Source organism: Felis catus, chromosome A2 (assembly GCF_018350175.1).
Source record: "Felis catus isolate Fca126 chromosome A2, F.catus_Fca126_mat1.0, whole genome shotgun sequence".
NCBI lineage: Eukaryota > Metazoa > Chordata > Mammalia > Carnivora > Felidae > Felis > Felis catus.
This window is the reverse complement of record NC_058369.1, coordinates 56,692,217-56,708,663: the sequence shown is the minus strand read 5'-3', so window position 1 is coordinate 56,708,663 and position 16,447 is coordinate 56,692,217. Positions and strand designations below refer to the sequence as shown.

The following is a 16,447-nucleotide window of genomic DNA, read 5'->3' as shown; positions in this document are numbered from 1 at the left end:
CTTGGGCCCTGGCACCTAATGGCTGAGGCCGGGTGCTGCCTTATAAGCCTCAGTTTCTGCATCTGGTAAACAGGGGTAAATAACACCTGCCAGGCAGAGGGCCACTCTATCCACTCTCTCCTTCTCACACTGGTTACATCTCCCACCTGTATTTAGGCTGGCAATGACTTCTTAGGACGAGGACTGCATGCCTCAGTCTCCCTCGGGATTGGATGCAGCCCAGAAGGTGATTAAGTTCTGGCCAATGGGATAAGAGCAGATGGGATGTGGGCATCTTCGAGGCTGTACCTTAAAAGGCAGAGCCCACTCCTCTCCCTGTGGTGGTGGGTGTTGGCCCTGCTCCCTGGGACCCTGAGATGAAGGGAGCCCGGCTTGGGCCTCCTTCATGCCAGCTCAGAGGGAGATGCACTTCCATCTTGTTTCAGCCACGGCTGCTGGAGCATCTTTGTTACAGCAGCTGAAGCAACAGCCTCACTAATGTATGCTGCTTATTGTTCTCATTGCCTCAAATGTGCGCCCCTGCCCCAAACTCCAAGAGGCCCCCATCCACTGGGGACTTCAGGGGGAGCTGGGTGAGGGGGGCAGATCAGAGAAGAGGAACCATGGGGTGCCAGGACTAAGGCAGTGGCTATCACAGCTCAGATGACGTGGGCTTCAATCCTGCCTTTTCCATTAGTGCCGCCACCTCCAAGAAGCCCTCCTGGAAGGAAGTGCCTGAACAACGCCCCCCTCAGGGCCCCAGAGTTGTCCTCCTATTGTGTCCTCATTCCCCACCTTGGCCCCACCAGTGGTGCTGAGCCTGGAGGGCTGGGTCAGTGGCTGACTCGTGTGTCCCATACCCAGCAAGGGCACAGAGGATCCCACCCAGTCACTGGGCACACAGTCCCGGGATGAATGACTGTAGGGTCGTAGCTGCCCTTGACTGTGGGCTCTGTCATGCTAGACATGGGCTAAGCATGCCCACACGTCCAAAGGGGTTCAGTCCTTCCACTCTGTCCAGGGTAGGTGCTTTCGTTATCCCCACTCTATAGGCAAGGACGTGAGGCACAGAGAGATGAAGTCACTAGTGCAAAGTCACACAGCTAGTAAGCGGTGGAGCGGGTGCTACAGCCAGGCCGTGTGGCTCTGCAGCTTGTGCTCTGGGTCACTGTGTGAGACTGGCTGCCCTCTGTGAATGGGCGGACGATGGGGACACGGGCTCACGAGTGAGTGACGCTCATGAGGACCTGGAGGAAGACGGACTGTCCAAAAGTCTGCTTCTGGCAATAACCAGCACAGCCCCTGGCATGCAGAAGGGGCCACTGCCTCATCTCCCCAGGCAAGGGCAAGGCCACCTGACCCTGCTTAGGGGAGGGGGTGAAGGGGGATTCGGGCCCCGGCCCTGGGCCTCACGACCAGCAACCTTCCTCTTGCCCACGCCCTGCCTCGCCCCGGACCTGAACGCCTCGATGAGCCGCTCCACCTTCTGAGCCTCCCCTTGGACCCGAATGTGTGCCTGGAACTTCCGGAGAGCTTCGTCCAGCTCCATGGCGGAGAAATCCATCTCGTCTACCACGCAGCTGGAAAGAGACACCAAGGCCACGTCAGCGCCTGCTGCCCGCAGGGCCTCTGCCGGCCTTCCTGCTGGGGGCGGAGCGCAAAGGGAGTCAGTGCAGGGGCAGGTGCGGAGCTGCCTGGAGCCGGGACGGCCGGCCGCCTCTTGTCCAGGAGGGTCCTCCGCCCGGCTTCCTCCAATCAGCAAACACTTCAGATTATGTAGCCCAAAGACCCCCCTGAAACTATGGGAAGACATTAGTGCTTATATCTATGTGTGTAATTTTTTCTTTTTTCTAAAAGTTATTTGAGAGAGACAGAGACAGCGTGAGTGGGGGAGGGGCAGAGAGCAACGGAGAGAGGGAATTGCAAGCAGGCTCCGTGCTGCCAGCGCAGAGTCCGACGTGGGGCTTGAACTCACACAACTGCAAGATCATGACCCGAGATGAAATCAAGGGTCGGACGCTTAACCAACTGCGCCACCCGGGCGCCTCTACGTGTGTGATTTTCTACAGAGGAGCCAGACAGAGCCTATGGCTGCTCCTGATAAAGGCCGCAGGGGCACAAACAATCGGCTCTCGGGGCGCGCGGTCCACAGGGCACAAAGCGAGACTTTACTGCTCCGGTCTGCTCGGGCTGTCCGCGAGGGATGCCAGGAGCACATGCCCATCTTCTCCAGGAGGAAGCAGAGGCCCAGGGTGCTAACTCGCGGGGCAGTGACTCTGCCCTGAGCCGGTCCTCCCACGTGGAGGGTTTGGGGCGAGGTGCCTGGGTTTTGCCGGGGATTTTCGAGAGGCATCTTGGAGAACCTCTGCCATCCTCATCTGCCAATCCGCCGAGTGGAGGCAGAGCTGACAGAAGGCGCTGGTAACCGGGTTTTGGTTCATTCCACTCATCCCAGCGCTGCCCCCCAGCACAGCATGCTCCATTTCCTGAACAGAGAAGGCGGGGTCTGCACCAGGGACCCACTCAGCAGGCTCTGGTGTCCAGTGTATCCATTTGCAACAAAGCCATGGCCACCCTGGGTGTGGCTGCAGAGGCCTCGGCCATGGGGGGCCTAGTCCTCGCTTCCAGGGCCACCCTCCCTCTGTTGGGTGCCATGGGCTTGGGCATAAATTGTGCTGCCTCCAACTTCTCTGAGTGCTCACGGCTCTGGGGGCAGCATCCTTGGAGGCTGAGGCAGAGCAGGTGGGGGAGGGGGATGGGGCCACACGGAGTAATTTTGCTGACTAGCATCTGAGCTGGACGCCTGGGGTGGGGGGTGGGGGGTGGGGGGTGGGGTTAGGATTGCTACTTCCTCAGGCTGCTGCTATTTTCTGATGGGGAAGAACAATGCCTGGATTTCCTACCACCAGCAGCCAGCTTGGGGTGTGTGTGGGGGAATGCAGGAACGGGGGCAGGGGATGGGGGGCTGGCCCAAGACAGCCTTAGGCCCAATTCTCTAAGGACCTCATCTGCTTTCCCCTGGACTGCTTCCTGAGGCTGGGTTAAAGGGAGAGAGGGGCACTAGCCACACTAACAATGCAGCAGGCTTTTCCTGATGGGGGAACACAAATGCCAAGCAGGGAGAAAGCAGCCCAGGTGGGCATGCCCAGTGCCAGGCACAGCCAGCTGCCACCAAAGGCCTGACTCACTGCATCCTATGTGCCTGCGCATCTACCTGTGTGTACAAGTGGGCGTCCGTGTGCCCGAATGAGGACAAACGTGTGTACGTGAGTCCAGGTGTGTGTGTGGGGATGGGGGGAGCACCGAGGCCAGCCCTTCCCTGAGCCGAAAAAGAGGCCGCAGGCAGATGCCCGCCTCCTCCCAGGGAAGCGTAGAGATGGCGGGAACACGCATGGCCAGGCTCTTCCTTATTGCAGAGGCGCCTGGCCCCAGCAGGCCCGAGCCCGCCCCCCTTGCTTTGTTCTTTCATCCCGTGGGGCAGAGCTGGACGGATGCAGGGCGCTGCCCTTGTTACTAACGGTCCGCTCTTTACCCTGCTCTGATTTCTGCTCCTGGCCTACATCTCTGTGCAGCTGCCTGGTCAGGAAAATCCTCAACGGGCTGGAGGTGCTCCCCAGGCCCTGAGCCACCCTGTGCCATGCTATTCTGCAGCTTTGGCTCCTCCTCTGAGAGAGGGAGTTAGCGAGACCCGGCATCCCCCGATCCCTGCGTGAGGGGAAGACACAGGGCTTGTGCACAGTAACTGCACTACAACAGACCCAAGGGTCCAAGCGCAGGGTACCTGTCTACTCAGGGCAGTCTCAAGGAGGAATGGAGAGATTTGGGGTCCGAGCTTTTCAAACTGTCGGCAGTTTCCAGGGAGCTGGAAACCTGGCTTTCTGCAGAGTTCCAAGTAGCTGGGAGGGCTCTGGCTGTCAGCCATGGTTGGACTCTCACCCTGAGATCTCCCAGCCAGGAGAGGCAGGAAAGAGGCAGGGGAGGGAGGCACCGGGGGTCTCTCTGGGCTCCCCACCCCTCGCCCTGAGGGCGTGTTGGGACAGCTGGTAGCCAGGCTGGGGAAGGGAGCCCAGACCTCCAACCCCCCAGCCCTGCAGTGGCTCGGCTCTGCTGGAGAGGGATGGAGGTGCTGAGGGTGTGTGCCAGGGGGCCCGTGGGGTCCGTGTGTGACATACGGTGCCCGAGGGTGCAAGCACACACGTATGTGGCAGGGTGTGATGTATGGACCCGCGGGGGGCGTCCGTTTGTGTCTCAGAGCAATAAAGAGATAAGGGGAGGATTGGGTGTATGCTCCAGCAAGCAGGCGAATCTGACGCTGCGTGCGCCGCAGGTCCCTGCCCCCGCCCCCCCCAGCCGTGGAACTCACTCCAGCACATCTCGGTTGAACTGTTTCTGTCGGTTGCCCAGGAACTCGCCGATCATCTGCCTGCTGAGGCCCTTGCGCTGCAGCAGGAAGTGGGCCACCCCCACTGGCGTGTCAGGCACAAAGCCACGTTCGATGAGGTACTGGACGCCCTTCTCAGGCTTCCTGGGGATGGGACGAGAGAAAGGCTTAGCCCTGGGTGTCCCAGCCCCTCCTGGCTTGCCTCTCTCCTCCTTGGGTACCCTAAGTGCCCTATCCTGTTCCGCCCGGAGCCCGCAATATGGGGGAACCCGGGAGTGCCCAGACTGTGCACCGGGCATGGGCTGGGACTGGGCCACTGGCAGGAGTGTGGGCACGGGTGCTGGAGCAGGGACCCTCCCCCCCCCCCCCCCCCCCCACCACTCTGCACTGCCCTGTACTTCACAGCCAGGCAGACTGGAACCCCCTGCCCAGCATATGCTGGCCTGCCCTCCACCCACCGAGAGTAAACAGTCTCTAATAGGCGCTGAGCACTTACTCTAAACACCGATGTCCAAGCACCTACACATATTAACTTACTTCTCACACTCCCCCTGCCGGTCGGTACTCTTGTAACCTGGGCTGTTTAGGAGACTGACAGCCCTGTCACCTCACCAGGGGCCTCAACCACCCTCGTAAGGACTTCCTGAGTTTGAACAGAGTCAGGTGCCTGGAATGATCTGTGCGGTAAGCACCGTGGAAGGTTCTCGTGACTAGCTCCAACTTATGGGAGAGAAAGCAAAGGTGCAGCATTGACCCCTCCTGGGCAAAGGGAGTTTCCGGGAAGGGCTGGGCTGGCCCTGCAGGGCTGAGTGTGTCCACCTGCACTGGGAGCCATGGGGCCCTGGTGGGCTGTGGTGGAGGGAGCCCCCTCAGGGGCTGGGCAGGAGGCCCAGGACAGGCTTGGCTGACCTCACAGGGTGGTGTGACGGGGCCGCATGTGTGGCCCTCAGAAAGCAGGTGTCCCCTGACAACCCCCGAGCCTCAGACGGGCCCGAGGAGCTGTGGAACCGCTGTGGTGTACCTGGCACTGTGCAGGGGTGAGGTCAGCAGGGCTACCCGCTAACTGGGAGCCGTCCCCTCCCTTGCTCCAGCAGGTAGAGATCCGTGTACTGCTGTCCCCCAGGAGCCTGGAAGGTGAGAGCCAGTGTCCACCTGTCCCCGTAAACCATGCAGCTCCTGGCTGACGGCAGCGTCCAGCAGATACTGTATTTCCACCTGCCAGCGAAAGCAAACTTCCTGCTGCAAGGTGACCTTGCTATTTTTACCCCAGGATGACCACACACCCTAACATCGCCTTCAGGAGTTTTGGCAGGGAGCAGCTGCTGGCCAGCTGGGCCCAGCACAGAAGTGGTGACAGAGTAGCATTGCTCCCCCACCCCTGGTGGGACCCCACCTCCACCCCCTGCCACATACCCCATTCCTCCCCATGACTCTGGTGTATCCAACCTAGAACTGCTCCCGTCTGAGGCCTCCCCAGCCACTCAGCTGCTCATGCTGTGGTCAGGGCAGGCCAGGCTCCCTCACAGCCCTGCTCCACGCCAGCCCCTACAGGACCCCAGCCTGTGGCAAGGGGTCACCGCGGCAAGCCCGCAGATGGGCTTTCTTTAGCTCATGCGACATTAGTGGAAAGAATTCTAGTTAGTCGCCAGCATTTAGAAATTGGGAGAGCTCAACACAGAATCCAGATTTCTGGCTTCTCTTGAAAAATCAGACCGTCTGGCACTCCTGGGCCTGTGCTCCTGTGTGGCAGTGACTGGAGAGCTGGGCTGGACCTCCTCGCTCAGGCACCCTGCATCAGCCACCCACCCTGGGGCCTGCCTGGTCCCTCCCCTGAATCCCCAATATGGGGCCCAGATCGAGGCCCAGCCTGCCAACATCACACAGCATGTCAGACTTCCAAGATTTGGTCTCCTCTACCCAGGGAGGAGCAGAATGCAGAGGGAAAGCAGAATGCACTCTGGAGGGAGAGTCTTACAAGGGGCCAGGGGAATGCGGATTCTTCAAAGATTAAGGACAGAGAGTCTACTTTTCACTAGGCCCAGCTCAGGATGATAGCAGTGAACAGGGCTGGTCATGAATGAACGCCTAACACAAAGGCAGGCTCTAACCCTTGGTCTCAAGGACAAAGGGACAGAATGATGGCAGGAGGGTGTAGGGAAGGTCTCCTGCAGGTGAATCAGAGGACTTCTCTGAGCAGGTGACATTGGGCACCTAAGTTATTAAGGAGCTTCCTAGGTGGAGGCAATAGTGCATGCAAAGGCCCTGAGGCAGCCATGGGTTTTGCAGGATTGAGGACCAGGAAGCTGCTTGAGGGTGGCTGAGAGTGGGGGCGTGGGGGGAGGGGCAGAAGAGCAGCAGGGAGGGTGGGCCAGACCCCACAGCACTGTGCAGGCCACAGGGGGAATCTGGTTTTCCTCTGAGTGGGGTGAGAAGCCCCAGTATATTAAGAATAGGGCAATGATGGGATCTGATGTCCATGCTTGAGAAGCTCCCGCTGTCTGCTCTGTAAAGAGCCAGGCTAGGTCCAAAGTGGGAGCCCAGTGAGGAGGCTCCCATAGGCATCCAGACTACAGTGCAGGAGGTGGGGAGAGCAGCCAATGTTCAGACACAGCTCAAGGGTAGAGATGACAATATTCGCTGGTGGATCTGACTTTGAACCCAACGGCCCCAGCTCCCAGTCTGAACCAAATGTGGGAGGGACTGATTCCACCCGGCAGGTTTCACAGTGATGTCGCAGGAGGAAGGAATCTGACTGGGCCTTGCGCAGGGACCAGGAGCTCGCTGAGCAATTGAGAGGGAAGATGTGGTGGCAGAAGGCATGGAAGGGAGCTGGGGTGGGGGGTGCGGGCCAGGCTGGGAGCTCCAGGGTCAGGATGAATGTGGCTATCCAAGGAAGCCTCTGGAGTGGCTGGGCCTGCAGCAACTTCCTTGACAGCACGTGGCCAGTGCACTGGATATCTGCTGCTGTGAGTCCCCTGCCTGTCAGGACTGTGCTGGCCCCACCCTCCCTGGCAGTGCAGTGAGGCCCCCAGCGTGCTCCTGGGGGCCCTGCCAGGCGGTGGTCCTGGATCCACCTGCTCCCTCACACTGTTCCATGCTGACTGAAAGGGCATGTGTCCACAGATCTTGCTAGGCGTCACACACAGTGACCTGCTGGGTGAAGGGACACAGGCGGGATGAGTCATGAGTGCTGCCCTCCCACCTCCCCTTGTGGCAGTTAGGGGACCACATGACATGCTTTGGCCAGTGCTCTTCCTATGGGAGCTGCATGATCCCTTATGGCGATGGCGCCTTCTCTTGCCACAGGGAACCGGGAAGGACACCCCCGCTGTCTTGTCCCTGAGAGACTTGATGAACAGAGCCCCTGGCCAACCTATGATGGATGCCAGCGTGCCAGAGAAATCAACCTGTGCCGTGCCAGCATGTCAGAGCCCACCCAGACTGGCCGAGGAGGGCTAGTCCGGACGTGGAAACTGGGTCACAGAGCGTCCACCCAAGCGCAGACACGGTGGTGGGGCTCTGTCTCCCTCCCCACCTGTGGCTTTACATTCCCTTCCTACAAGGGTACCGTGGGACTCCTGTCTGGAACCCCAGGCTCTAAAGACTGAAGAGGGCACAGACTGGGGCTCACCTGGCTCCTGACCCTTAGGTCCGGCAAGGGTCTGGCCCACACAGAGCATGCCCATCAAAGGAGGCACAAAACGTGCCTTGGAGAAGGGCTGCCTTAGCCTGGGTCACCAGGACCCTATTTTAAAACCTTTTCAGGGCCTCCTAACCCCTGCAGGCCAAGATCCGGTGGACACTCTTCCCCTTGAGTCACTTCTTCATTCATTCCACAAACATTTACTGAGTACCTGCTCTGGGCCAGGGGCTGTGCTAGCATACCTGTGGTCCAAACAAAGTCCCCATCCTTGAAAAACGCCCTACCTGGAGCGCGATAAAGAAGGGAAACAACTCCCGGGATATAGAAATGCTCACAGCATAGGAGTCAAGGGCATGTCCTCTGGAGCCTGGAAGAGGGGGACCTGCTAGAAGGAGTGGCAGATACAAAAGCCTTATTTGACTCGTAACTAAAAGGGGGCACAGAAAGGTCAAAGAACTTGGCTCCGGGTTACCAGGCGAGAGAAAGCATGTTGGGAGTGTCAACCCACTCCTCTGCTCCAAGAGGCCCCCCAAAGTTCCACTCCGCCCTCCCCACCATCACTGCTGCTGGAAATCCAGTCTATCCACCTGCTGAGCCGGCTTACTTCTCCCAGGGCCCGGCGTCAATAGGTGCCGAGAGTGACAGCTATGCCATCCACACCTGACCTGCTGCTGCATTCTGGGCCCCACCGGAAAGGGCCCTCGAAAGGCATCAGCAGGACAGGCTGGAGCGGAAGAGTCCACAGCTTGGCCCTGCTGCCTGCCACCAGGCGGGGCCGGCTTTTCTCCACGTCAGCCGCTGATTCAGACTTGGCTGTGACAGGCGAGCACGCGCAGACCACACGGGTGACGTCTCTTACGTGCATCTCCCGTCGCAGGGCTGCGAGCAGCTGGCGGTGACGCCACGCTTGCGGGACTCCACTGAGGGCAGTTATGAGGCTGGGCACCGCACTTAGGGGTCACCCACTTACTGGAACGCAAAGCTAAGTGCTTTGCAGGCTCTTTTCCCAGCAGCGGTCTGCAGGGCCAACAATGGGCTTCCCCTGTTGTTTCTAGTTGCTGGAGCAGCTGAAGAGAAGTGGGAGTGGGCAGCTGTCCACACCTCCCGGCCCGGCGTCTAGGCCATTTGGATGGCCTTTGGATGTCCCACCCCACCCGCTCTTCCCCCTCACCCCGCGGGCTGACCTCACCCCCAGCCTGGCCAGTCAGAGCTCGGAATCCTGCTGACCACAGCGAGCAGTGCGGTGTGAGCTGGCAGGAGCCAAAGAGAGAGGAGAATCTCTTTCCCCTGGGGTTGCCGTGAGGCTGGACCGTGAGCCCAGGACTTCTGGCAGGCTTCCCGCCCTGGTGGGGCAGAGGACGACTCTGGGGAAAATGGCTGAGAGTCGTCCAATGGCTTTTCAGGTCCAGAACCAGTAAGGCCTCTTTGCTTAAACCAGTTTGATTGGGTTCCTGCCACTTGGAATGGAGAACGGCCCTGACTCACAGACACCAAAGCAAAGGTCTGTTTGCCTATGGTACCCCGGGGATACTCTGCGGTCAGGAGGCCGCGCCATCCCCGTGACTGGTCTCAGCTGGCCACGGGGACAGGTTCGGTACTCAGACAGCTCCTGCACACCTGTAAGCGCCCTCCGCTCCGGCAACGCAGGCTCAAATGCCTCCAGTGTCCTACCAGGAAGTGACCACCTGCCATCCGCTCGCATGCTTCCAGGACCGGCAAGCGCACCACTGCCTTTTCAGACTGTATTTCGTCCAGCTCTGATCTTTACGAAGTTCTTCCTGATGCTGGGAACCCAGGCTGAGTGGGGCTCGCACTTATTACAGAGAGAGGGGGAGGAATTGCCCTCCAGCGTGGCTGTATGCCCTGTGGGGCCTGCTTTGCCACTGTTTTCTCGCCCGAGGGACTCAGCATAAGCCCCCCCCATCCTCAGGACAGGGCTAGGGACCTCCAGGGCTGTGAGGGCAGCGAGGGCCATGGGCTGGATGGGTAGCTCATGTCCAGGGTAGTGGGACCCTGACCTTCCTCTTAGCAGCCCAAGGTGCTCCTAGATGAGCCAGTCATTTCAACTGTCACCACTACCAGCAACGGCGAACAGCCCACTGGAACCCTGCAGCACGTCCGGCTCTGTGGCCTCAGGCGAGAGCTGACTTCTCTGAGCCCCGGCTCCCCAGAGCCAAGCGTCACAGGTTCGCTGCGACAGTTCAGGGAGGTGATGCACACGAAGTGCTGTGCATGCTGCCTGGGACCTAATATGTACGTATACGGGCTGGCTGTCATCGTGCTTAGCTCCATTAATCCCAAGAGACACGTCGCTTGTGAGGAGCACGCGGGTGGGGCTAGCAGATCGGAAGCCCGCCCCCAGCCCTGCTGCTTACTGAGAGAGCCGGACCCGGCTCTGCACCCTCGGAGCCCACTCCCCACGCAGGCAGAGTGCAGCTGAGTGCCCGTGGATGTAGGCAGGGTGAAATCTCAGAGCATCCCAGACTCCCGCCAGGGCTCTCCGCCTCCCGCAGCGGCTCCAGGGGGCAGCAGGCGTGCAGAAAGAACAGGCAGGGCGGCAGCTTGGCAGGCCCCAGGGGCCGGGCATGGGGTGGAGGGGAGGCCTGCCTCCAAGTGCCAGGCCCTGGGCTGGAAGGGACCTCAGAGGCCCCTGTCAACAGCTCCCAGCCCGAGCAAGAGTCGGGGCACACCAAGTGGTTGTTGAGGCCCTCCTTACATGCTCCTCAGAAGCCAGGCGCGCACTCCCTCACGAGGCCCCTGTTTTATCACAGGGCAGCTCTGGGGATGAGAACACTCAGAGGTGGGAGAGGTCTGGTCCACCCGTGACGAAGGCGGCCTCTGTACAGTCACCAGGGCTCTTGCCGGAGTGAGAGGGGCATGGCAGAGGGGAGACCAACACAGTGAGGCCTGTACCCGTGAGCATGTGGGTGGAGCACAGCAACAGGGGGCCACATCAGGGCCATGGGGGTAGGGACTCCAGCTCCTGCCACGGTGATGGCCCAAGGACCACCACTGCTGGGCTGTGTGGCCTCCCATGAGTGGCGTGGCTTCGCCTCCTGAACTCTCAGTTTACATCCGCGGCCCAATGAGCTGATGGGGGTGCACAGGGCTACACACATAGAAGTTCCCACACTGCATTCTAAGAGGATGCTATTCAGGAGCCGGGTGGTGGGGGGGGGGTGAGTTCCAACCTGCCCCCCCGACTAGCGGTGTGACCTCAGGCAAGTGACCCTCTTGGAACCTCCGTTCACCCATCTGTACAGTGGGGTCGACAACAGACTCCCTTTCCCACAGAGGAACGGGATTTAAAACACGACAGGCGCATAGAAGAGTGTCTGGCCCACTCTAAGCACATGTCACTGTTAGCCACTGTCATTCTCTATGACTGCTCTGTCTACCAAACCTCCTGTTGGGTCCTCCTAAAGCCTGAGTTCCTAGAAGCCCCCTCCCCTTTGCTCTGGGCACAGGAGCCCCAGCTTCCACCCATAAGCACCTCCTTGATGGCAGCCTCTAGGCAAGGCTGTTGGTTCCACTACGTAATCATCACCAGACCCTGGGAGGCAGAGACCTTGTGCCCCTTTTCCAGGTATAGCCCGCAAGACTCAGAGAGTGCAGGGAGTTGCCAAGTTCCTGCAGCTGGGATGTGGCAGAACTGGGGCTGAAACCCTCCTTCCTCTAGCTCCTGGACCCCCATCCTCCCTCCAGCACTGTGAGCTGAATGAGTGGCCCGGGGCTTGTGAAGGGCAGGTGCTCTGAGGAACAGCTGGATGTCAGGCAGACTGCTGCCTCCTCCAGGATCCCCCTCCGGCCAAGTGGCCTCGCGTTCCAGGGTCTCTTCCTCCCCGACCTTGGGCTCACTTGCCCACTTTGGGTGCATCATTCAGATCCGCCATGTACCCCTTTGGGGGGCTGGGGTTCTGTGTCGGGAAAGCTTACTACTGGGAGGGGGTGGGTCTGGGGCAGTCCGGGGTATGGGCAAGGGTCAGGGGCTGGGAGACAAGTGACCCACAGGGAGAGAGGGGAGCAGAAGTAGGCAGTGGTGAAGAGGAACCTTCTGGGGAGGAACCCCAGCCTTGGGCTGCTCAGTGTCCACTAGCATCTTCTGCCCTCCCTCAGCTGGCAGCTCCAGGGAAAATCTGGTCACATTGCTGGGAGGCTCCGTGGTGGGGGGGGGGGGGTATGCCAGTGGGCATATATCTGTGGAAGGGCCTTATGAGCTGAAAAGCTCAATCTGTGTAAGAAAGGTGTTCAACTGTTTAAAGAACACGATTTTGGAAAAGTGGTTTCTCCAATACGACGACTGCTGGAGGTAGGAAACTGAGGCTCGGCGGCGGTGAAGGCTGAGAGGGAGGAAGCCCAGTGCTCCATCACACACTCTCACAGCCCTGGAGCCTCCCTGGTGGGCAAGGGGAATGCTTCACATGGAGGCCATGAGCTCCTGCCATTGGGGGCCAGCCCCACTGCCCTCCCCCACACCCCGCATGGACAGAGACTTGCTGCTGACTGTCCCTCAGCGCTCTAGAGCGGGGCTGTCCACGAGCACGTTCTGCGGGGACAGAACTGTCCTAGATCTGTGCTCCCAGGCATATAGCCACGTGTGGTTAGTGAGCTGCACCGTGGCCAGTGCACCAGAGGGACTGGATTCATGTTAAATTTTAGTTAACTTTAATTTCGATCGCCACCAGTGGCCGGACCTCAATGCTGTTAAAGCACAAGTTCCCCCAAGTTATTCTCTGAGTTGAAGGCAATGCTGGTGAAAATTCAGCCAGGATCGCTCATGGGTCTTAATGCGAGACTCCCAAAATTCACATCGAAGAGTACCTGCCCAAAACAGCCGAGACAATTTTTAAAAAGAACCAGAGAGGGGTTTTGTCCTAGCAAGAAAAAAACCCATGAAACTCAAAGTCTGATGCTTGCACAGAAATGGACAGGTCCTCTAACCATGAACGCGGATTTTTTCTGTTCCCTGATCTGTTCCAGGCCCCTAAAACACTGCCTGGTATAAGTAGCAGGTGCTCAATAAATATCTGTTGAATGAGTGAAAAGATCATAAGTGAAAATATCAACAGATATCAAATATCTGTTGAATGAGTGAAAAGATTCATGTAGGAATTAGATGGAACTTGAAGTCAATGGAGAAGGGACAGACTGTTCAATAAATTGCTTGGAAACAACTGGCTAATCTATACAGAATAATAATAGGGTGCGCTGGGGTGGCTCAGTCCATTGAGCGTCCTACTCTTGATTTCAGCTCAGGTCATGATCCCAGGGTCATGGGATTGATCTCTGCATCAGGCTCTGCACTGAACGTGGAACCTGCTTGGGATTCTCTCTCTCTCTCTCTCTCTCTCTCTCTCTCTCTCTCTCTCTCTCCCTCTGCCCCTCTACCTTGCATATGTGCGTGTGCTCTGTCTTAAAAAAAAAAAAAAATTGGACCCCTCACCTTGCATGGTTCCCTGAAACAAATTTCAGCTTAAAGTCCTAAAGGGCATACAAATATCCTGAAGAAAATATTTTAAAACTATATTTATGATGCGGGGCAAAGCCCCTTTTAAAATAAAACATGAAAAGCCAAAGAAATGAAACAATACTCGTTAATTTAGCTAATTAAAATTAAAACCTTCCTGTACAGCACACTGGATTGTATATTTGCAAGTTGCTAAGAGAGTAGATCTTAAACGTTCTCATCACAAAAGTTGTAACTATGTGTGGTGAGGGATGTTAACGCATTGTGGTCATTTTGCAATATACGAAAAAATCGAAATCATTACATTGTGCTCTGAAACTGATGTTATATGTCAATTTATCTCAATTTAAGAAACACAAAAAAATAAAAAAAAACTTTTGTTAGATGAACGAGCACAAAGTTAAAAGACAGAACCAAGAACCACTGAACTGCACACTTTTTATAAGGGTGAATTTTATGGTGTGTGAATTATATCTCAAAAGAAAAATTAGAAAGAGGACAAGTGACAGAAAATGTTTGTAATTACAAAGGATCAGTATCCATGATAAATAAAGAACTACTAGTAAATCAACATGACAAAAACTGAGCAAAAAACATGAACTAGAGTGTATTATGCTAAGCAACATAAGTCAGGCAGAGAAAGACAGATGTCGTATGATTTCACTCATATGTGTAAGAAACACAACAGATGAACACAGGGGAAGAGAAGGAAAAATAAGATAAAAACAGAGAGGGAGGCAAACCATAAGAGACTCTTAAATACAGAGAACAAACTGAGGGTTGCTGTGGGGTGTGTGTGTTGGGGGGATGGGCTAAATGGGTGATGGGCATTAGGGAGGGCACTTGCTGGGATGAGCACTGGGTGTCATAGTTAAGTGATGAATCACTGGGTTCTACTTCTGAAAGCAATACTATACTGTATGTTAAACAACTTGAATTTAAATAAATACATATAAAAATATATATAAACTGGGGGCACCCAGCTAGTTTAGTAGAGCATGCAACTCTTGATCTCGGGGTTCTAAGTTCGAGCCCCATGTTGGGTGTAAAGATTACTTAAAAAAAATCTAAAAAAAAAATATAAACTGGCATTTTATAGAAGGGAAAATACAAATGGCTAAGACACATACAGACGCAAAGCTAGAAAACGCAAACTAAAACGACCAAGAGAGAATTATTTCTACCCTCTGATTGGGGGTGGGGAGACAACACGGACTGTTGCCAAGCATGCGGGAGCAAGATGACCTTTCGGATCCAGCAGCAGAGAGAGGAAATGGGCAGAGCCCCCTTTTAAAGAGTAAGTTGGCAGCTCCTATTTCAATGGAGAACGTGCCTACCTAAGCCCCCATGATACCGCTTTTAGCTAGCTTCCCTGCAGACGCCCTTGGGAGCGTATGCTAAGAACAGATCCACACTCCTCGTCATAGGTGGTTGGTAATCATGAAGAAGAAGTAGGAACGACTGGCCGGATCGGTGATGTGAATAGCCACACCAGGACCCACTACACAGCAGTGAGCAGGAGGGAGGTGGCCATGCACACGGACGGGGGAGATCTCCCAACAGCAAGCTGTGCGGCGATATCCTAGTAGAGGACGTCCACAACTCCAGGCCCCAGATGATGTCAGCAAGGCCGCAGCAACTGTGGCTAACACTTGGATACGACTTACTCTGTGCCAGGCGCTGCTCCGAGCACTTTACACACCCGCTCGCATACAACTCACACCCTGCGAGGTGGACGCTACTGGGCCCAGCCCCACCGTACAGAAGAGAGGCCAGTCTGAGCCCGGGCAGGCTGTCTGCAGTTCCTAAGAGCACACACACCCACGCACGGAATAAAGATCTGGGGGGAGAGGCTCCGAAATGACAAGAGCCAAAGGGAATGCTATCCTAACTGGAAGCCTTTCATTTTCCGTCGGGAACATATTCCCGTGCCGCACACATAACTCAAAACAGAGCTAATCTACACAGACCAACACTGGTCGGTTGAGGGACTTTCTTCTGCACTCCACCTGCCGATGCAGCTCGGACCCCCACCCTCAGGACGTCTCTGGCAGTTTGCCAGTCCAAGAGTTCGGCTTGGACACTAGGCGAGCCCCAGGTCATTCCAGCCTCCCCCAGGAGGGCACGGGCCTGGGTCTGGGAGCTGGCCTGTGCCCAGGAGCAGGTGGGAACGCATTTTCCGGACAGAGCTCAGGGGTGGGCTCAGCAGGATATGGCCCTTCCTGCTAGTGCGCTGCTCCAGCCATGGTTCGTGCAGTGGTGAGGCTGTCCTCACGTGCCGTGAGCCACGGGTTGATGGGAGTCTCAGGAGAGAGCACCCTGGCAGATGTGAGGTGTCTGAGACTCTTAGTTCTTAGCTGAGTGAGGACCAGTGACCCAGAGACCTCTGGCTGCTCCCATGTAAATGTCCCGTTCCTTACACCCACCCTGTGGATCGAGGCCTACTGAACCCCCAAGACAGAGCAGCACTTCCATTTGTGCCAGGGATGGCTCAAAAGTGGCCCCAAGTCTCCCTAAATCTAGAAGAGGGCACAGGGAAGAGTAGAGGGCATGTGTCCATAACCACCGGGAAGTCTGGCCACATCCCCAAGTTGGAGAGGTCAGTGCCAGGCTGACGTCTGATGACCCCCAATCCCAGAAGCCCCGGGGCTGGAAACGATGTGAAATATGAGGTTGAATAACCAGAGCCCGCCAGCGTCTCCTCCTAGGGAGTAGTCACAGCTCCCCTCCCCTTCCGCTTGCTATTTTTGGCCGGGCTAAGAATAGCCTGCTTTAAATACCCTTCTCCCTCCTTAAATCTGCTCTCAGGACTGCCCCCACAGCACCTTTCTAGAACTCCTGGCGGGTAGTGGCCACTCAACAGACCCAATTCACACATCTCCCACAGGACCTTGCTGAGATTTCTGCTAGAACCGGGTTTATCTGTGTCTTCCTCCCCGACGCACGCCTCTGAGCCCAGCCTGCACCTGCCCTGGGA

General features: G+C 56.9%; 1 protein-coding gene across 15 annotated transcripts in view; it reads right to left on the bottom strand.

Annotated features, from left to right (window-relative positions):
• The window catches only part of IQSEC1 (IQ motif and Sec7 domain ArfGEF 1), a 689,800-nt gene that overhangs the window by 35,765 nt on the left and 637,588 nt on the right, over window positions 1-16,447 (bottom strand). For 14 of the 15 annotated variants that reach the window (XM_045053196.1, XM_023250063.2, XM_045053200.1 and 11 more), the window contains 2 exons: window positions 4,343-4,504; window positions 1,437-1,559 (listed from right to left, as the gene is read on the bottom strand). In XM_045053196.1, the coding sequence (XP_044909131.1) occupies window positions 1,437-1,559; window positions 4,343-4,504 (285 nt within the window). The remainder of the gene's footprint in view (window positions 1-1,436; window positions 1,560-4,342; window positions 4,505-16,447) is intronic. The other variant, XM_045053194.1, reaches the window with a different exon arrangement.